A 21,686-nucleotide genomic window follows, 5' to 3' on the forward strand; every position below is an offset into this window, starting at 1 on the left:
GGCAGTCCTTCCCCGGGAGGAAGAGCAGCTCCGTCTTGCCGAGGTTCAGCTTGAGGTGGTGATCCGTCATCCACACTGATATGTCTGCCAGACATGCAGAGATGCGATTCGCCACCTGGTCGTCAGAAGGGGGAAAGGAGAAGATTAATTGTGTGTCGTCTGCATAGCAATGATAGGAGAGACCATGTGAGGTTATGACAGAGCCAAGTGACTTGGTGTATAGCGAGAATAGGAGAGGGCCAAGAACAGAGCCCTGGGGGACACCAGTGGTGAGAGCGCGTGGTGAGGAGACAGATTCTCGCCATGCCACCTGGTAGGAGCGGCCTGTCAGGTAGGACGCAATCCAAGCGTGGGCCGCGCCGGAAATGCCCAACTCGGAGAGGGTGGAGAGGAGGATCTGATGGTTCACAGTATCGAAGGCAGCCGATAGATCTAGAAGGATGAGAGCAGAGGAGAGAGAGTTAGCTTTAGCAGTGCGGAGCGCCTCCGTGATACAGAGGAGAGCAGTCTCAGTTGAATGACTAGTCTTGAAACCTGACTGATTTGGATCAAGAAGGTCATTCAGAGAGAGATAGCGGGAGAGCTGGCCAAGGACGGCACGTTCAAGAGTTTTGGAGAGAAAAGAAAGAAGGGATACTGGTCTGTAATTGTTGACATCGGAGGGATCGAGTGTAGGTTTTTTCAGAAGGGGTGCAACTCTCGCTCTCTTGAAGACGGAAGGGACATAGCCAGCGGTCAGGGATGAGTTGATGAGTGAGGTGAGGTAAGGGAGAAGGTCTCTGGAAATGGTCTGGAGAAGAGAGGAGGGGATAGGGTCAAGCGGGCAGGTTGTTGGGCGGCCGGCCGTCACAAGACGCGAGATTTCATCTGGAGAGAGAGGGGAGAAAGAGGTCAGAGCACAGGGTAGGGCAGTGTGAGCAGAACCAGCGGTTTCCATAAGTGATTTACACACGCTCACTACTAGGCAACCATAAAAACGTTCACAACATAACAAGGTAAACAACCTGTTGTTGATGCAAATTCTTACTTATTTTCAGAGAGTGCAGATTATTTCATTCATTGTTGTTATTTCTGCTACTATCTACTACTACTACTAATAAGGAATGCCACAAACAGAAAGCATATAATTATCAATTATGATTTATGTCAAATATTTGATATTTTGATATTTTTGGAGAAAAAAAAGTGACAGCAATTGACAAACAAACAAATTAAAAACCAAAAATGTTGAATACACCCCCTTGTTTCAGTGGTCCTCCGCTTCAACGCGATGACGCTGTTTCCTCGTCATACTGCGCTCCTACACACGTTGTTTCGGTGGATTTGAAGTGAGAGGGGAGGACTCTAGCTGGCAACATTTCAAGCTAAGGATTTTATGTTGCTGGTTCTCGGCCGTCGGGTTTCGCTGTCATTCGTAAAACGAGTCATTCCCCAAGATCCAGTTTTGTTGTCGAATCCCATTTTGCAGGACTTCAGAACTATCAAATTCAGAGTAATACACAGCAGCACCGTCTTCGCTAGCGCTACCAGACAAAATACAGACACCATGCCTGAAAGGAGGCCCTTCGTAAGGTTGCCCACTGACGTCTACCCAGTCAACTACGGGTTGTGCTTGAAGCCCGACCTCATCGACTTCACTTTCGAGGGCAAGCTAGAGGCGATTGTGAAGGTAGGTGAAGTAATTGAAAGAATTTGTATAGTACTTTGAGCATGTCGGGGACTCCCCTGTGTAATCTATTTTGCCTAATTTACAACGTTCGAATGGCGAACGGCAAAATGCTAACTAGCTAGTCGTCTAACGTTAGCTAGCAAACTCCTAACTAACGTTATCTACTAGCCCATGATAGTGGTGGCAAACAGCTAGCCTAGCTCACTTTAGCTAGGTTGAAAATAAATTGGCACTTTATCTGCCCTGAATGGTACTGTCCAGAGTAACTAGTTACCTAGCCGAACCGTCATTCGCTAGTTAACTGTTAATACTAGTTAGTTAGATAGGTAGGCACATTAACGTTAACTCGCTGTCAGTTTTGCAAATCGTTAACTGGCTAATAGTCACTACTACATCTCACTTGAAATTAATGTATAGTATGATCAACGTCAATGCAAAGATGTGGATTTAGCTTAAATGCTAACGTTAGTTGCATGCCAGCGCACCCAGTTAGCATGCGCGCTAGTGCTACCTTGCTTACTAAGCTAATGTTTGCTAAATCATAGTTAGCAAATGTCTTCCTACTAGAGAAGACCGCCCAGCTTCCGCCTCTGTTATAACCTATTTTGCAAGCGTGTTGCTAGCAGACCATGAAATGACAAAACACTAGACATTCACAAGACCCGTGACGTGTAACATCCAGAACTCATCTTGTTTGATGATATGCACGATAAATTTAGCTAAATGATTCATAATAATTGCCTGTTGGTATGTTGATGGTGTTAACCAATTACTACATACGGATGTCAAAGGTCGCTCTTTAACCATTTATTATTATTATTTTTTAAATATACTTAACTATTTGGTGGAATGTGCCTGGGCTACCCGAACATTTTGTCTTAAAGACAACTTTTGACTTTCGGGACACAACAAAAAAGAAAGCAAGCCAAACATCACACCGTTTCTCTCCCAAAATTCCCTTACCCCTCAATGTCTCATTCACTCAATTGCGTTCTGACTGCTCCCTACACACAGGCGTGCTGAGTGTGCATCACAAGCTCCTGTTAGGCCTACATAAATAAATGCCTATAAAAATGTATCTAACTGATGGGATACACAAACTACATTCCTTGCCAAATGATGATGAGTTTTTACAAATTATAAATGGATTGGTTGAAGTAGGAAAATGTGTTTCAACAACGAACAGCAGTTTGGAAATAATTGTCTCCAGCCTATTTTCCGCTGGATTCACCTAGACTGACCAGGGGAAAGCTGTTATTCCTTATTGATGTCACTTGTTAAATCAACTGCAATCGGTGTAGAAGATGAAGGGGAGGAGACAGGTTAAAGAAGGATTTTTAAGCCTTGAGGCATGGATTGTGTATGTGTGCCTTTCAGTTTGTGAATAGGCAAGACCAAATATGCCAGGCACACCGGTTTGTGTTGAACTGCAACACTGCTGTGTTTTTCATGCTCAACCGTTTCCCGTGTGTATCAATAATAGCCCACCACCCAAAGGACATCCAGCCAACTTGACACAACCGTAGGAAGCATTGGGTCAGCATGGGTCAGCATCCCTGTGGAACTCTTTTGACACCTTGTAGAATCCATTCCCTGACGAAATAGTCCTGTTCTGAGGGCAAAAGGAGGGGGTTTAAGTCAATATTAGGAAGGTGTTCTTAATGTTTTGTATACTTTGTCTGTGTGGGGCAATTAGGATTTATCTGTAATGTTTATGATAAATTAGGCATTGTTGCGATCTATTGACATATATGTTAACTGCCCATCCCTAATACTACACCACATGTGTATTACAGACTTGCTTCATTTAATTAGTTTCTAATGGGTGTCATATTTGGTGCCAAATATGGTGCGTATATTGCCCTCGGATGTTTGCATACACCATCTTCATCTCAGAACACAGGCTAGGAACACAAGTTACTAGTCATCATGTGGACATAACACTGGCTGTGTTTCAATGACACTGCTGGGCTAAACTATTTTAGTACTTTCCACACACACATTGTCTAAATCTAAGAGATTACTGTATGGTTATCTATGTGCCACTGATCTATGTTTGGTAGCCTATCCATAGGAGGATGGCACATTGTAATACGTAGTTGGTGAACAGCATTTTCCAAGGAAATTAGGCTACATGAAAGATTAGGCTACTCTTAGCGTTTAAGTGACAAATAGCTGTCAAGTAGGGCAATTTCAACTGCAATACATGGGCTGTGTTGTCAGTTGCATGGTTGTTATTTGCATGCACATGCTATAATTTCATTAGCCAAGTTAATGACAAAGCCAGAACTTGATTTAGAAGTTGTCAGATAACCACACAATGGCCAACGAGACGCATAGCGACGTGGCACCGTGCCATCACCGAGCACGCTCTATAATTACATCCCTGCCTTCTCGGTTACAATCTCCCAGCTCTCGATTTGAGTATCAAAATAAACTACGGCAGCACCCAACCGTCAATAAATGGGACTAGCCTACTCTCTCAAAGCTGCATCTGAGTGTGCTGCTGGGTTCCGGCCTCAATAAGTCGGATGTCGACCGCTATCACATTGCATTCTAGTCAGAAGCCCTACAGGATGTCTCTTTCTTTCCCTCTCTCCAAACCATCTTTTGCTCCCGTTCCGATCTCCCTGACAAGCCACAATGTTTTCACGGTGACACTGAGCCACTGTAGGTTTAGCCTGCTTGGCCTACAGTAAGTTGTTTGATCCCTATCGCTGCTGTCTGACACATAACAGATTAGATTTACCCTTATAGTGGATTTGCTTATGGCAGGAAAAACAAAAAAGATCCTAGTTTAAAAGTATTATATTGAGGGAGTATTATCGTTGAGGGACTCTAGAATGAATGTGTGTTTTTTACACAAATTAAAATATGGCGTTCTTATGTCATCCCAGGTATTTATACAAGGGTCTGCTAGTCCCCGATTTTACTTAGTAGTTGTGTTTCTGTCGTTTTTCCAGGTTAACCTGGCAACTAATCAGATTGTGATGAACTGTGCTGACATCGACATCATCACAGCATCCTTTGTACCAGAGGGAGGGGAAGGTGAGGGTGAGATTCTGTCAATAGTTTTTTTCACCGTTGTCTTAAATATAGACAAACTATTATATATTTTATATATTCAATGTATTCTATTTCCTGATTAGACCTGCTTACCAGGCTTGTTAGGCACGTTTGTATATTATTTTTGTGTGTTATGGCAGCGAATATCAGCCTTGCATTTTTTCCCTTCTCTTTAGAAATTAACGCTACAGGATTCAACTATCAAAATGAGGATGAGAAAGTCACTCTGTCATTCCCTAGTGCTCTACAGAAAGGTAAGTTGAAGGACTCGCCGTTAACCAGAATGGCTACAGGGCTTTTTAGGGTTCTAATGAACCCTCCACACTCTGCCATTAATTATTCTTCCTGGTGTTTGACACCATGCCATGTCTTTTTGTTTGTAGTTGACAAAAACAAACCTCTTGTTGTCGTAAAGGCTGAATAAACACATGCTGGCTTTTTTGCACCTGTTTCCCAGGATCTGGTACATTGAAGATTGACTTTGTTGGGGAGCTGAATGACAAAATGAAAGGTTTCTACAGAAGTAAATATGCAACTCCTGCAGGAGAAATCCGCTATGCTGCTGTCACACAGTTCGAGGTACAGTAACTAGGCCCTCCTCCTGTCCTGCATTACTTCTGTTACCATAAAGAGGACAGTTTCTCTAGGCAGCAGAGTTGATTGTTTAACCCATGTTGAAATAGTGTAAAAGGAATGTGACTGCCATTTGACCCCAATGTGTGAGGACTGTCACACCCTGGCTATAGGCTGAATGTTTTAGCAACTATTGTTGGAGATTCTTCATAATTCAACTTTCATCTCTTATCTTTAGAAATAATGTGGGGGGGAATGACATGTCCAGCTGCTATATACGGCATGTTGTTTATTTTCATTTTTCACTAGAGGTCATTGGAGGAGCTTTATTATAAAGCAGCCCTCTGCCACCCTCCAGGATGTTTGCCTGACCTAACACGCTGTGAAATGTGTTGTCCACTCTTTTGCTTAACCTCCCATGGTCTTTTCTCCTCTCCTCTATTCTCTCCTCAGGCCACGGACGCTCGCCGGGCCTTCCCCTGTTGGGACGAGCCAGCTATCAAAGCCACCTTTGACATCTCTCTGATAGTTCCCAAGGACCGAGTAGCCTTGTCAAATATGGTACGTGTCACACTAACTCTTCTGCCTGGGGACGCCAAACAGCTTGAGTCACATTTCACTACTCTGTTGTTGCACTCTGCTAACATTGGCTTATGTAACATAAGGCGGTCTTGTTGGGTCACTGCATTTCCTCCCCATCTAGCTACAAGAGTAAGTCTGCTGGCATTCAAAATGCAACTGAATTAGTATGTTTTTCCAAGATGTCTGCCCTGTGGACTGTTAAAGGCTATGAGCTCATTCTTCAAAAGCATTGCGGACCCTATGACTTTCTGATTATATTTTCTGTCCATACTAATATGCCTTTGTCCTCAATGACACAGAATGTCATCGATCGAAAGCCACATCCAGAAGATGGCAGCCTTTTGGAAGTGAAGTTCGCCACCACCCCCATTATGTCCACATACCTTGTAGCGTTCGTCATCGGCGAATACGACTTTGTAGAAGGCCAATCGTCGGACGGCGTGACCGTACGCGTCTACACACCTACCGGAAAGGCGGAACAAGGGAAATTTGCACTAGAGGTGAGTTGTTTTTACTTCTTTTAAACTTGGATAATGGTTAGACCAGTACAAAACACTAGTCATGTATCACTATGACTGTTTGTTATATTGATGAATGACTGTTGTGCTAGCAGCAACTATCTATTGGCGTCAAGTGTAAAATGGAAATGATATCTAGTTTTTTCTATCCATGTTTCTCACAGGTTGCTGTAAAGACCTTACCTTTCTACAACGACTACTTCAATGTTCCTTACCCACTGCCTAAAATTGATCTAATAGCGATCGCTGACTTTGCTGCTGGTAAGTACAATTCAGATGACTCTTTCAATTATTATATTGTGATGAAAAATAGGAATTATAGTCAAGATCTAACACGCTTGGTGCTGCCCCCCCCCCCCCCCCCCCCCAGGTGCCATGGAAAACTGGGGCCTTGTTACCTACAGGTAAATCTAAAGTAATGTTGCTAAATTTGCAACTAATGAGAGGATGCACAGTTAGCCTGCCAGTCATGTTATTCCACAAAAAGATTATTTGATTACCACTAGCGGGAAATGTATGTGATTTTATATTCAATGTATTTTTGTGTTAATGCATGCTACCACTAAGGGCAGTGTGAAATGAATCGCTTTTGCGCTTGTTTTTCTTCGAGTTGACCTCGCTGTCTGACATCGTTTCCCAGGGAGACAGCGCTGCTGATTGACCCGAAGAATTCTTGCTCGTCCTCACGGCAGTGGGTGGCCCTGGTGGTGGGACACGAGCTAGCTCACCAGTGGTTTGGGAACCTGGTCACCATGGTAAACGACCACTGCGCTCTTTACTGCTTATGTAGAAACTAAAAGCAGTCTCCTGATCAATGACAGAAGGACATTACATTATTGAAGATTAAATTATATGAACAACATTCTTCAATTGCATTGGGGTATACATTGTTGTCCTGAATTGGATTTAGTCAATATGATTGCCCCTTACCTTGTAGGAATGGTGGACCCATCTGTGGCTTAACGAGGGCTTCGCATCATGGATCGAGTACCTCTGTGTGGACCACTGCTTCCCTGACTACGACATCTGGACACAGTTTGTGTCTGCCGACTACACCCGCGCCCTGGACCTGGATGCGCTGGACAACAGTCATCCCATCGAGGTGTGTATGCTTTAAATTTGTAAGATTCTGTGTGTGTACTGGACCAAAGTTTTCCAGTAGATTTAAATGTACGTGAGGTATCTCTATCAGATGAAAGCATGAACTGACTGATCCCCTGGACTGCAGGTGAACGTGGGCCACCCGTCGGAGGTGGATGAAATCTTTGATGCAATATCCTACAGCAAAGGAGCGTCTGTGATCCGTATGCTGCACAACTACATAGGAGACAAGGTGAGGAGCTGCTGCCCAGGCACACTGCCATGCTGTCCACTAATTAGTCTAGCTCTCTTTCATATACTAGCTAAAAGGGTATTGTGTGACCAAGTGTCTCTGGTAAGTATTTGTATATTTTTTCATCTCGGGCATTTTTCTTTTGTAAACCTATTTGTTTATTCTGTCTCTAGGATTTCAGGAAAGGAATGCATTCCTATCTGTTGAAGTTCCAACATAGAAATGCAGCAACAGGTAACACTGTCAAGTCTCCTATAATTTCTCATGAATTTATAATGGACATGTCTGGTCCATTATAACAAGATTATTATTTGAGCGTTGTAATTGGTTGGTGACCAACTCTCTCCCCACCACCTCTCCCAGAGGACCTATGGGACTGTCTGGAACAGGCTAGCGGGAAACCCATCGCCCTGGTGATGAGCTCCTGGACTAAGCAGATGGGCTTCCCTATAATCGTAGTGGACCAGGAGCAGGTAAATAGACCACAATGGAAATTGTCTTTGGACAATATGAATTTACTGTTTTATATCCTGTGAGAGGAGATCTCTATGTTGTGGATATAGCAGTTTGTGTATTAAATCAAATACTTTTTGTTTTTGTAGCAAGGGGATGATCGCATCCTCAAGATATCTCAGAAGAAATTCTGTGCCAGTGGACCACATAATGGTAAGATAATATTTTCCAATAAATCAACACACAAAAAAGCCAAGTACAAATCGCTGGTTCACTACTTGTCACTTATTAGCTACTTGAGACAAAGTTCCTACTTTGCTCCATCTCATTGGGTCTTGCTTGTGTCAATCATCCACCAGGTGAGGACTGCCCTAACTGGATGGTACCAATCAGTATCTGTACGGGGGAGGACCCCGGCTGTACCAAGCTCAAGGTGCTGCTGGACAGCCCAGAGACCACCATCACGATCAACAACATCAGCCCTGACCAGTGGGTCAAGGTGATGACAACAAAATTCCACCTATTACAGCTGTCTAATATAGAATTGAGTTGAAAACCAAGCCCTGAGGCCTTACAATCTGTACTATAACCCTTACACAGAGTTGCATGTTTAGGGAAATAGAAATCTGTCTAATAAAAGCGTAATGGATACAAGAATGCTGATGACCTTGAAGGTCTGCTTGCTTGGAGAATTCTAAACGTTTGTGAATGGGCCGTAACATTCATGATTCTGAGTCTGTTTCGTGTTTACTAACGGGTGGGAGATCATTGGGAGTTCAGTAAACCAATCACCTGACCAAAAGGGTGGACGAGAAGTTAAGGAAACGATGACCCTTGAAGGTCTTTGAAAGGGGTCAAAAGGTCACACAGATGGATATTGAAGGGGTCACTAGAGGGTCAGGATTTGTGAATGGACAATATAAATTGCTGTTCACTGAAAGGACATCATTAATGTCAAAGTAAGTTTGAGGAACTGAGAACCATTAAAGAATAACCACTTGATTGGGACTAGTGGTTGCTTGAGTGGGATCATAGCCTGGCTAGTCCCTATCTAGTTATCAATGCTAAAGAGGATCCACAAGGCCAGTGGTTCCCAATCAGGGGAACTAGGACCCCTAGGGGTACTTGGCCTATCCACAGGGGTACTTGATAAGACTCATGAGACCATAGGCCTACTGCTAAAATGCACAAGGGGATACTTCAGGGGTACTCTGGGCAGAGTGAATTTCAATTGGCAGTACAGTGACTGAAAAGGGTTGGGAACCACTGCCCAAGGCTGTGGTAGGGAGAGTGAAACTATGAGTGTGCCATTCAGAACAGAGACTGCTCTATGTACGGAGTTGATCAAAGGGATTGAAAGTATCTCTTCCTTAATGCTAAGCTGCACTTTTTGTGGCTAGAATAGAACCTAATTTTGTTTATTTGTTGGGTGGGTGTCACTCAAGCATATAAAGGCTTTTTTCCACACTTGCTTGTTAGTTAGATGTATTTTCTGCTTTAGCTAACAAGTTTGGAACCGCAAATGGTTTGGCATGACGCTGACAAAAGTAGTGGAAGAAAACAGATTGGCAACAAGGATATAGTCTTTGGCCGCTGTTCAACTGTCCTCCTCCTCCCCCTATAGATCAACCCAGGAACAGTAGGCTTCTACAGGATCCAGTACAGCTCGGCCATGTTGGAGGGCCTGCTGCCTGGTATTAGAGACCTCACCCTGCTGCCTGTTGACCGTCTGGGCCTGCAGAACGACCTCTTCTCCCTGGTGAGTGGCACAGACTACCGTCAACACTACACCAACATGCCCTTTAGCTCGACGCTAAAGCTCAATAATAAATTGGATATGTATGATTATGGTGCTTGTATGCTTGTATATAAAGTCAGTCATGGACAGGGAAAGGGTCAGTTCCTGTAACAATCATATTCAGGGAATGGCTTGAAAGTCACTTCTTTTTTTTCTCCATCCTTTCTGTCACAAAACCCTTCTTTCCTCTTCCATATAGCAAGGCCCCATCTGTCTAGCCTAGCGCTACAGTAGCAAAGAAACACACCCTTTTGTGTATAACCAGATAATTTGAGGAAGCCCAGGGTCAAAGCTTCCCCTAAAATAAACTCTAGCCGCTCAATGTTGTAATTGTGCAGGAAACCCCAACAAAAAGTGTCATATTCAATTTTATTTGTCACATGCGCCACAGTGAAATGCTTACATAAAAGCCCTTAACCAACCATGCAGTTTTAAGAAAAATACGTGTTAAGTAAAAAATAACAAACGTCTTAATAGGGCGTTGGGCCACCACTAGCCAGAAGTTTCAATACACCTTGGTATGGCTTCTGCAAGTTTCTGGAACTCTCTTAGAGGGTGCACCACCGTTCTTTCATGAGAAATTCCATCATTTGGTGTTTTGTTCATGGTCGTGGGAAAACACTGTCTCAGGTGCCATTCCGGAATCTCCCGTAAGTGTGCAATTGGTTTGAGATCTGGTGACAGACAGCCATGTCATATGGTTTACGTCAGGGTTCCCCAACCCTGTTCTTGGGCCACCACTAGCCAGGACAGTGTAGGTTTTCGCTCCAACCCCAGTTGTAACTAACCTGATTCATTTTATCAACCGGCTAATTATAAGAATCAGGTTGGCTAGATTAAGGTTGGAGTGAACCTGCAGGACTGTAGCTCTCCAGGAACAGGGTTGGACAGCCCTGGTTTACATTGGTTTGATGAGTATGAAAACTTTCAGTGACTACTTATTCCCTGTGGCTGTGGGCATTGTCATCCTATGGGGGCGTAGTTGGATTGGTTGTTTAGCATCGACGTACATATGTCATTTTCGCCAACATGTCTATAGCTGTGGTAGCCAAAATAATTCTCTGCCCAGCACTTTTATACGTGACCCTAATCATTATGCTGATAATTGCTTAATTAACTCAGGAACCACATCTGTGGTAGTGGTGCGTGGGTCATCCGCAACTGCACACGACTATATGTATTAAAAAAGGAGGCCATGGGCCGGACCCTAATCCGCAAATATAGGAAATGCGCTGTACTGTAGGCTACAGTCAGACGGCGGAACGTTTTGACAGGGGTGTAGGATTTATTTTTGCCTAATTTAGATGCGTTTCTGATTGAAAAATATATCTAAATCTGACATTTTGGAAGGCTATTTCGAGAGCCTGGGCCTCAGGTTGTCCCTGTGATTTTCATATGCACATTTTAATCTAAATGATAGAATTCTAAAAGTAACTTCTATTGCCAATATGTAAAAACAGCCTACATAAAGCCCAAAAATGTATATTGCAACCTGCAGGTAGAAAATATCCTGATTTAAATTTTTTTTTTTTAAATCCTATAAATCACATAGGCTTTGCCTGTCTGCAAGGAACTTGAAACATTGTATGAACTTGGTCCAGCCGGAAGCTGGTGCTTGCAACATTGTGTAAAATATTCTGGGCCCTCAGTTTCCTGCACCAGTGAGCTCCAGACACACAGCTGTAGGCTATTTGCGCAAGGGCTAAGAAGTAATCAGGAAGGCATATTTTATGACGTTTCCACTGGATCTAAGCTTTACTTTCTTTCCCCTTTCATGATGAGTGGTAGGATAATCGAAAGGGAGAGAGCTGGAAAGATTGTTCAAATAGTTACGTTAAGGAAAATATTGTTTACTTGCTGTTTGAGGCAAAGAAATTACTTTGAGAAGCTCCACAGGAATGGTGAGTTAAGACAATCAGAAATGGTATCAGATCACTTATAAGGATACAGTTAGTCCTAGTCCTACTTCTATGCATAATCAGGTGCGTGTCCTTACTCAAAATTGACAGTAGCGCTTCAAACAAAGGACAATGAATAAATTGACAACTTGTAAATGGAATGAAATATACCAAAACTTTTTTCTGAAGTGTAGCCTACGTTGTGCGCTCTGCAAACATACCCACTCCTAGAATGAGAACGTTAAGACTGTAATAATAATATATTGAATGCATTAACAGAAATAACTAGCCAACATTGTAGATTAGAAATGATGGGAATTCAAGGTAAATGTACTAGTGTGCCATCCACAATGGATTAGTCCACTCGGAGGCGTGAATCAGACCGGTTTCTCATGTGCCATTTAAAAAATGTGTTTGTGTGGGACTGCTCGAGTACAAAAAATCTTGGTCGATCAATCCACAGCCTATCGACCGAACTATCGACCATGTCGGCTAAATGGGTTCAGCCCTAATAAGGTTCTATCTACATTTTTGTCAAAATCTAGTTATTGACTTGTTTTGTTCAATGGTCTCTACCTATATAGTACTCTAAATACCCCAATTCATGTTGATAAGTTCAGAAGAATACAAGATAAAAAATGAACACCATTCAAACCAATGAAGGTTTGGAACTTTAAAGCCAGTTATCTCAATCATCTTTTTGCACATGGCACCCAAGCTCTCTGTCGTTGTGACCGGTTGTAAAGGAAGTAGAAAGCTATGAAAACGACCCAACATGTATCTGATAAGTTTTCAGTTCGGCTTGGATGCATATTTTACGTGGTAGGAAATATGATCAGCTTTTATGATGCTGATTTATGAGAGCACATCTACAGATGTTACCCTAACTGCAATCGCATTCTCTCAAGATGCTGAAAGAAAACATATTTCTCCACATATTTCAAAATGTACATTTGGTGTTGCAAGAAATGCTTAATTCTGCAGGAGTTAATATTAAGTCTACGTGAGAGGTTATAGACCTACAGTCGTCAGTGTCCACATTTCAGTTTCCATTTAATTCACCTGAACAATAGGCTAAAGTTCCCTGTGTTGACTGTCGAATATGTATAGTGCCCCAAACATTACTTTTCTGGGCTTCCCTTTTCTTTATTTTCACCTCCATTTTGCAGCATTTCTCTTATTTAAACTCCAATATTTTCCTTTTTTCCCTCAGTGGATCGACATTCACTTTTTCTGTCTGTTTCCAAAAGTATTTGGTGATTGGCATGTAGGCTATTTGGTGCGTGTACAGTTCGGCCCAAAAGCTTATAGGCTTACATACAAATGCCAGATGGCCTAAATATAATGAAAGAAAAACCTCAATGTAGCCTATAGATGTATAAATTAAAAATGTATGTATTTTCTCTTTATTCAACCTGCCCTACATCTATATAATATTTAATGAGCCTAAACCCGCCCCCCGGAACAACCCGCTGGGTCTGCGGCTTCTGAGTCAACCCTCACATCACTACTGTGTGGAAGCACCTGCTTTCGATATACTTTGTATCCCTCATTTACTCGTGTTTACATTATTTTGGCAGATACCTGTACATGTTATTGTTGTGTGTTTTGTGGCAATGTAAACGTAACTTATGATCCTTTCTCCCTCAGTACCCATGAGAATTAAGCTCGTCGACTAAGATATGTCATGTGAATTGTTAAGCATTGATTCTTTGGCCTTTTTCTCACCAAAGCCTCTTATGAAGATGTTTACTGTAGACGTTAGATAAACAATGTGTAATCTAATCAACTTGTTTTTCTGCTTTATCCTATTCCTCAAAAGCTTTGTCCCATCCATTCAGGGCTCAATTACAAAAACTGTACATAACATCACAATACTGTGACTCTTACTAACTTTTCCCCTGCTCTTACTTCTTCTATTCCTTTTACCTCTTCCCCTCATTCTTCATATTCCTTCTCTTCTATTCCTCTTACCGCTCCTTCATTTTCCTCTTCTATTCTCCTTCTACCTCCATCCCCCCATTCCTTCTCTTGTCCCCCATGTTCATCCTATTAATCATCTTCAACAGTCGCGCGCTGGGATGATCAGCACGGTGGAGGTGCTGAAGCTGATGGAGGCCTTTGTCAACGAGCCCAACTACACGGTGTGGAGCGACCTGAGCTGCAACCTGGGCGTGCTCTCCTCCCTGCTCTCCCACACCGACTTCCACGAGGAGATCCAGGAGTTCATCCGGGACCTGTTCACTCCCATCGGCCTCAAGCTGGGCTGGGAATGCAAGCAGGGCGAAGGTGAGCCCCCTGGGGCCGGTGGTAAGAGCTAAGAACTGAGCTGCCAAGTCATTCCGGAGTCGATCCTCAGCCTTAAGCCCCAAGTCACTTGATGTCACTCTGAATGTGTTGGATAGGTGTAAGAGAGATGGTAATCAATCTATGTTGCACTGGTGTGATTTATTTTCTGTTACATTGCTGACACCTATACGATTCTTTCAGATCTGCTCAAGTGCCTAGGGGTTAGGTTTGGAATTAGGCAAGTGTTTTCTGTAGTAGGGGTATCAGCCCAGAGTTGGTGACGTATGGATTTACTGGCTCCTGGATTGCCTAGCAGTAGATAAATTATGTCCTTTTGGATGAAGTTCAGTGTATCAAAGCGCTTGTTTTTAACATGTTTGAGACCGACTGGCGCTTTTTGTCCTTTCACCTTCTGTTCTCTGGCCTCCGGTTCTTCTATTTCTCCCCCCCCCCAGGTCACCTGGATGCCCTGCTGAGGGGCCTGGTTCTGGGGAAGCTGGGGAAGGCGGGACACAAGCCCACGCTGGAGGAGGCCCGGCGGAGATTCAAAGACCATGTGGAAGGCAAGCAGATCCTCTCTGCAGACCTCAGGAGCCCAGTAAGCTGTTCTGCCCCCCCGCCACACACATGCACTTATTCATAGAAACACACGTGTTACGTAAACAAAGGCCCCATTCCAAACTAACCTTTGCCCTCTAACCCTAGGCTCTTGATGACTTTCGTAAATGTTTAAAGGATTTGATTGGTCAGCAATTTGATAACGTCTCCACCTAGGCCTCTGGTTGGCTAGGTGACGCTTCTTCAGTACTGCTTTCACCTGTCCATTAATTTCAATCAATTGTGTTCAACATTTCAACAATTGGCCTGTAGTCATGTTATTGATTCTACTTTCAAACAGTGACTTCTCATTTGTAGATAATTTAAGTGCTAATGATAGTTATTTAGTACCAAGACATAAAAAGCTTGTAAAATCAAGTGATGAAACCATATTGAATGCCCATGTGTATGGTCTTTGTTTCTCTCCAGGTGTACTTAACAGTGCTGAAGCATGGCGACAGTGCCACGTTGGACACAATGCTGAAGGTAAGTCACACTAGCTAATGGTTTGTTCACTAGTTCACACCATAGCAAAATGTTTTGCGACGAAACCAAGCATTTCTTATTGGATAAATTCAGATTAGTCCCTCCCTGTTTCTGCTCATTTGGTTCTGAGACAATACACCCCAGCCAGGACAGCTGGTTGGAGATCAGCTTCCTCAATATCATGAGTCATATATTGCAACATGAACGATTTCAATTACATTTCCTCAGTCAGATGAACAGGATTACCAGCTCGTTCCATGTCCTAGACTCTCGTTAAAGCCTCACCAATAATCTGACAGATAAAGATTTAATCACAGTCAATTGATATAATTTGATTTGTCACATAAATGTCACAAAGGTATAATATGTATATATTTTTCTCTCACATTATTGCGGTCTAATCTCTCCCATCCTCTTCAGCTTCACAAGCAGGCTGACATGCAGGAGGAGAAGAACCGCATAGAGAGAGTGCTGGGAGCTATCTCTGCCCCCGACCTCATCCAGAAAGTCCTCACCTTTGCCCTCTCGGTATGTGCACAACCATTCTTGCCCTAGCTACTGGAGTGTGTTACTTGTGCCTGCTATTTTGTCAGGAGAATATAAATGACAAAACAAAAATCCCTAGAAACATTAGTATTTACACTTTGTTCTATTTACACCTGGTGTTCTATTTACACCTTGTCCTTTTTGTCTCGCTTTTATGGTATTCTTTCTTGAATATAGCCAGTGCAATTGTTAACACTGGTGTTAACTAGCTTTGTAATTGTAGCCTCCTAGTTGTTTTGGTCATTGGAGTTTGCTTATAGGATGATCATGATGAATTAATGGAAATTGGCAAAAACAGACCCCTCTGTCTCCCCTACCCAGGAGGATGTGCGTCCTCAGGACACGGTGTCAGTAATCGGGGGCGTGGCCGGAAGCAGTAAGCATGGAAGGAAAGCCGCCTGGAAGTTTGTCAAAGACAACTGGGAGGAGCTTCACAACCGCTACCAGGGCGGCTTCCTCATATCACGGCTCATCAAGGTAAAGGCTCCGTTCATTAAGCAATTTTTCTCCAAAGCATTGTTTAACTGTTCTTATTCTCATATTTTCCTCAGCTCCTCAGAGGGCACTGTGTATACAGTGCATTTCGAGAGTATTCAGACCCCTTGACTTTTAACATATTTTGTTACGTTATAGCCTTATTCTAAAATGGATGAAATAAAACCAATTCCTCAGCAATGTACACACTATCCTATAATGACAAAGCAAATGTTATTAAGAACAACAAACAGAAATACCTTATTTACATAAGTATTCAGACCCTTTTCTATGAGACTAGAAATTGAGCTCAGGTGCATCCTGTTTCTATTGATCGTCCTTGATGTTTCTACAACTTGATTGGAGTACACTTGTGGTAAATTCAATTGATTGGACATGATTTGGAAAGGCACACACCTGTCTATAGAAGGTCATTCAGTTGACAGTGAACAGTTGAAGACTGAAGTTTATATATACCATAACCAGTTTTTCACAATTCCTGACATTTTAATCCTAGTAAAAATGCCCTGTATTAGGTCAGTTAGGATCACCTCTACATTTTAAGAATGTGAAATATCAGAATAATAGTAGAGTGATTTATTTCAGTTTTTATTTCTTTCATCATATTCCCAGTGGGTCAAAAGTTTCCATACACTCAAATAGTATTTGGTAGCATTGTCATTAAATGGTTTAACTTGGGTCAAACGTTTCGGGTAGCCTTCCACAAGCTTCCCACAATAAATTGGATGAATTTTGGCCAATTCCTCCTGACAGAGCTGGTGTAACTGAGTCAGGTTTGTAGGCCTCCTTGCTCACACACACTTCAGTTCTGCCCACAAACTTTCTATGGGATTGAGGTCAGGGCTTTGTGATGGCCACTCTAATACCTTGACTTTGTTGTCCTTAAGCCATTTTGCCACATTGGAAGTATGCTTGTGGTCATTGTCCATTCCTCATGACGCCATCTATTTTGTGAAAACAACATGATCCTGCCACCACCGTGCTTCGCGGTTGGGATGGTGTTCTTCAGCTTGCAAGCATCCCCCCTTTTCCACCAAACATAACGATGGTCATTATGACCAAACAGTTCTATTTTTGTTTCATCAGACCAGGGGACATTTCTCCAAAAAGTACGATGTTTGTCCCCATGTGCAGTTGCAAACCGTAGTCTGGCTTTTTTTATGGCGGTTTTGGAGCAGTGGCGGCTTCCTTTCTGAGCGGCCTTTCAGGTTATGTCGGTAGGACTCGTTTTACTGTGGATATAAATACATTAGTACCGGTTTCCTCCAGCATCTTCACAAGGTCCTTTGCTGCTCTTCTGGGATTGATTTGCACTTTTCGCACACAAGTACGTTCATCTCTTGGAGACAGAACGTGTCTCCTTCCTGAGTGATATGACAGCTGCGTGGTCCCATGATGTTTATACTTGCCTACTATTGTTTGTACAGATGAATGTGGTACCTTCAGGTGTTTGGAAATTGCTCCCAAGAATGAACCAGACTTGTGGAGGTTTCTTGTTAACCTCTTGAGTGTAGGGGGCAGCAATTCAGCGTATGTTGACTAAAATGATCCCACTAACGGGATGAGTGCTTTAAGTTAACAAGAAATTTGTGGAATGGTTGAAAAAACGAGTTTGAATGACTCCAACCTAAGTGTATGTAAATGTCTGACTTCAACTGTATATCAGAGCAAAAACCAAGCCATGAGGTCGAAGGAATTGTCCAAGGAGCTCAGTGACAGGATTGTCGTGGCACAGATCTGGGGAAGGACAACCATCTCTGCAGCCCTCCACCAATCAGGCCTTTGTGGTAGTGGCCAGACGGAAGCCACTCCTCTGTAAAAGCTACGTGACGGGCCGCTTGGAGTTTGCCAAAAGGCACCTAGGACTCTCCGACCATGAGAAACAAGACTCTTGGGTCTGATGAAACCAAGATTGAACTATTTGGCCTGAATGCCAATCTTCACGTCTGGAGGAAACCTGGTACCAGTAACGCTCCCCATCCAACCTGACAGAGCTTAAGAGGATCTGCAGAGAGGAGTGGGAGAATACAGGTGTGCCAAAATACAGGTGTGCCAAGCTTATAGTGTCATACTTGAGGATGTAATCGCTGCCAAAGGTGCTTTTAACCAAGTACTGAGTAAAGGGTATGAACATGTATGTAAATGTGATATTTCTGTTTTTCATTTTTAAATCTGCAAATATTTTTAAACTTGTTTTTGCTTTGTCATTATGGGGTATTGTGTATAGATTGAGGGGGGGACATTTAATACATTTTAGAATAAGGCTGTAACGTAACAAATGTGGAAAAGTCAAGCGGTCTAAATACTTTCTGAATGCTCTGTATATATTATAAGAGGAATGTATTATGGAAGACTGGTAGCTTTTGCCTTTGGCCCAATGACCTAAGCCAACTCACTTGTATTTTCACCCCTCTTCACAGCTCTCTGTGGATGGATTCGCCATTGACAAAATGGCTGCTGAAGTGAAGGTGAGCATCATTGGTTTATATGTCTTTTAATATAGTGGTTTCGCTCTATAAAATGGTTAAATAACTTCTGTAGTTCTAATTCTAAACGCGGCCATTTTGTCTTCCAGAGTTTCTTCGAGAGCCACCAAGCGCCGGCGGCTGAGCGCACGGTGCAACAGTGCTGCGAGAACATTCTCCTGAATGCCGCCTGGCTCAAGCGCGACGCCGACGACATTCACCAGTATCTACTGAAGCGCAAAGCTCCCCCGGTCTGAACAACCCAGCCCCCCCCCCCCCCCCCCTTCCAGCGCGGACCTCCCTGCATCATAGCTGCCTCGGCCCCCCCCCTTCTCAGTCCATAGATGGACGGAGAGCGAGCATACTCAAAGCAGGCTTCATTTCTCTAAAAGAAAAAATACAAACGACGATGACGTCAACAAACAAGCCAAGAATTTAACCAAGCGTTGAAAAAGAAGACTATTATACATAAATAACAAAGCAAATTCATTTGTCTGACAAGGAATGTAGTTACCCCCATTCTGCCCATCGGAAGATGATACATGAGTTAGGTTAGTGGGGTTTAACACTCCCAGATATGATTTGCGAAATGGCTATCCCAGGGTGCATCCCAAATGGTACTCCATTCTCTACGTTGGTGCACTATTTTTGACTTGAGCCAAATAAGCCATGGTTAGTGCACTTTATAGGGTTCCATTTGAGATGCACACCAAGTCTGAGTGCATACTCACACTCCCATACAGTTACGACACGCAAAACATGAACACTTGCATACACACACAGCCTTGCATCGTAGTTTGAAAACTGTGAATTTATTTTTCTCATCACCTGCTCCTACTCTGTGGAGAAAAAAAAGCATGAATTATATGATATATCCTGTGTTGCTGTTCACTTTGTTTGTTTTCTGTACAAACAAATTATTTTCTTTTTTTTCCTGCCATCGGCATTTCGCAGTTGCTGGTTTATACCCAACAGGTGTTGTGATTGGGTGAGAGCACAGCTGGGCAGAATGGGGATAATATAGCGTTTGATGTTTTGTTGGCGGTAGTTAAATGAACTCATGGCACTGATCTCCATCTCTAATAACGGTTAGGACAAAAGGTGAGCAGCGCTAGCATGGTACTACACGTATACTGTTTAATGCAAGCTTACTTGCAAAGACGTTCCACAAATCTGAATAGCGATGTTCATCGTTACCTTACCTGCCCCTCTTCCCCCTCCATCCATCATCCTACTCTGGCATTTGATACATACCCCCCCCCCTTCTGTAGCCTGTATTATCAGCCCTCTGTAAAGTTACAGAATTATGTATAGTATGGCAAATGACAAACATGCATAATTAAATGGTTTCTTCATCTGCCACATTATATACAAAATGACATCTTGTTTTCAAAAACCTGTTTTTTAAGATGCAGTGATTTTAACGTTGAGGAAAAACATTCATTTATTCTTAAGAATTAGTAAAACAACACTACTTGGGCCTTTAGTGCAGTTAACACCAGGAAACTTTAGTTAAAAAACTTAATGATGTACTGGCCCAGTTTGAACTTTGAAATGATAGGATTTACTTAACACTGCTATTGAACTCTGAAGCCTTAAATTGGTGGTTTGCAATAATTATTACACTGAAGTGGGTGATATTCCACTGCAAAGTAAAAATATTGTTTCATAACAGATCTAAACAGACTTGTTGAACGAGTATATCTATATAGAATTTGATGTGGCTTAGAAAACATTTACCAGAGAAGATCATCAAAATAATTGTCCCTCTTTCCCTGGAACATTTTGTTGTGCTTTTGTTTAAAAATACAGTTGGTGTTCATTAAAGTAAAAAAGAAGAAAAAGACTTCAATGTCAAACTAGTAGAGTTTATTTATGATTGAGGTGTGAGTGTGCATGCCTGGAAACCAGTTGATATGTAATTTAACAATTCTTAATACAATTTAATATTTTTTTGTATGATCCTAATAAGCAAAAACATGATCATAAATAGATTACAAATGGTTCTAGGAAAAACTGCAATAGAAATGGACGATGTACATAATTAAAGTTGACCTAAATGAGAATAAAGAAGATGGGTATGATGTGTAGATGGTGGGAAGTAAAATCAGTCTTTACATTTTGTTTCACAAGGTGTAAACTTGCGGTGGGGGATGTTGGTATATCTGAGATTTACATGCAGTTATGTTTTCATTGCAGTATTACGCTGCAGTCCAACGATTTGGGGTAGTGGGTGGGGGAAAAAGGACTCCGTTTTTCATCATCTCATTGGTCAAACTTCGTTTTGAATGTCACATTGCTTCCGAGAAAAAAAAAACGTTTTTGGCAGAACGGCTGTAACGCTGGTGTTGCCAAAACTGAAATGAAGATGCAGTACAATAAAGTAACGTGGTAATATCCTTCACTATGAGAGATTGTCTTTTCACCTTGGTTTACAGTACCTTGATCGGATGATGCATTGATATGCTAATGAGTCTTCAAATCCATTTTTTTTTTTTTTTACCCCTTTCTATAATCCAACGCACAGTGCTTGGAAACTGTAATACTAGAAACCTGATCTTGACAGCTGTATATAACGGGGTTGGGGACCGCTGGTCTAACTGCACTTCATGCATTGATGTAATGTGTTAACATTTTCTACAAAGAAATAATGCTGACATCATTCGACCAATGTGTAGTAAACGTTTTTTGTATCTCTTTGTAGGCTACTAAAATGGTGTTTGGGGTTCAGAGCTCCCCTAGCAACTGCATTACTGCTGTGTGAAGTTTACAACCAAGTTACTGAGGGGTGTGGGTATGAACTTGACCATAAATAGATCAGGTTACTGTAAATAATTTAGAGAACTGGTGAAGATCACAATTGTCTATGTATATAGAAGTTCCCATATCAAATGTACATTTTTAGGATGACGTGATTA

At 42.3% G+C, this 21,686-nt stretch overlaps 1 protein-coding gene across 4 annotated transcripts; it reads left to right on the plus strand.

The window, feature by feature from the left end:
• Positions 1–1,294: 1,294 nt before the first annotated feature.
• Positions 1,295–21,180, plus strand: LOC124002640 (puromycin-sensitive aminopeptidase-like). 4 transcript variants are annotated; one of them, XM_046310219.1, is made up of 23 exons: positions 1,295–1,669; positions 4,633–4,723; positions 4,912–4,989; positions 5,193–5,314; positions 5,762–5,869; positions 6,190–6,390; positions 6,573–6,669; positions 6,779–6,812; positions 7,049–7,163; positions 7,346–7,510; positions 7,637–7,741; positions 7,915–7,975; positions 8,105–8,214; positions 8,344–8,407; positions 8,554–8,693; positions 9,819–9,953; positions 13,960–14,200; positions 14,635–14,777; positions 15,206–15,262; positions 15,683–15,790; positions 16,130–16,285; positions 18,724–18,771; positions 18,879–21,180. In XM_046310219.1, the coding sequence occupies exons 1-23, from the start codon at positions 1,376–1,378 to the stop codon at positions 19,023–19,025; spliced, it is 2,820 nt and encodes a 939-aa protein (XP_046166175.1). In that variant the 5' UTR covers positions 1,295–1,375; the 3' UTR covers positions 19,026–21,180. The 4 variants fall into 4 exon arrangements, with proteins under 4 accessions (XP_046166175.1, XP_046166177.1, XP_046166176.1 ...); XM_046310221.1 differs by having other exon boundaries at positions 13,960–14,179; XM_046310220.1 differs by having other exon boundaries at positions 4,633–4,717.
• The last annotated feature ends 506 nt before the right edge of the window (positions 21,181–21,686 follow it).

Source organism: Oncorhynchus gorbuscha, linkage group LG18 (assembly GCF_021184085.1).
Source record: "Oncorhynchus gorbuscha isolate QuinsamMale2020 ecotype Even-year linkage group LG18, OgorEven_v1.0, whole genome shotgun sequence".
NCBI lineage: Eukaryota > Metazoa > Chordata > Actinopteri > Salmoniformes > Salmonidae > Oncorhynchus > Oncorhynchus gorbuscha.

Coding starts and splice junctions, on each gene's coding strand:
- LOC124002640 (XM_046310219.1), top strand. CDS start 1,376: ATGTTGCTGGTTCTCGGCCGTCGGGTTTCGCTGTCATTCGTAAAACGA. Junction 1,670..4,632: donor AGCTAGAGGCGATTGTGAAG/GTAGGTGAAGTA, acceptor TCGTTTTTCCAG/GTTAACCTGGCAACTAATCA. Junction 18,772..18,878: donor AAATGGCTGCTGAAGTGAAG/GTGAGCATCATT, acceptor TTTGTCTTCCAG/AGTTTCTTCGAGAGCCACCA.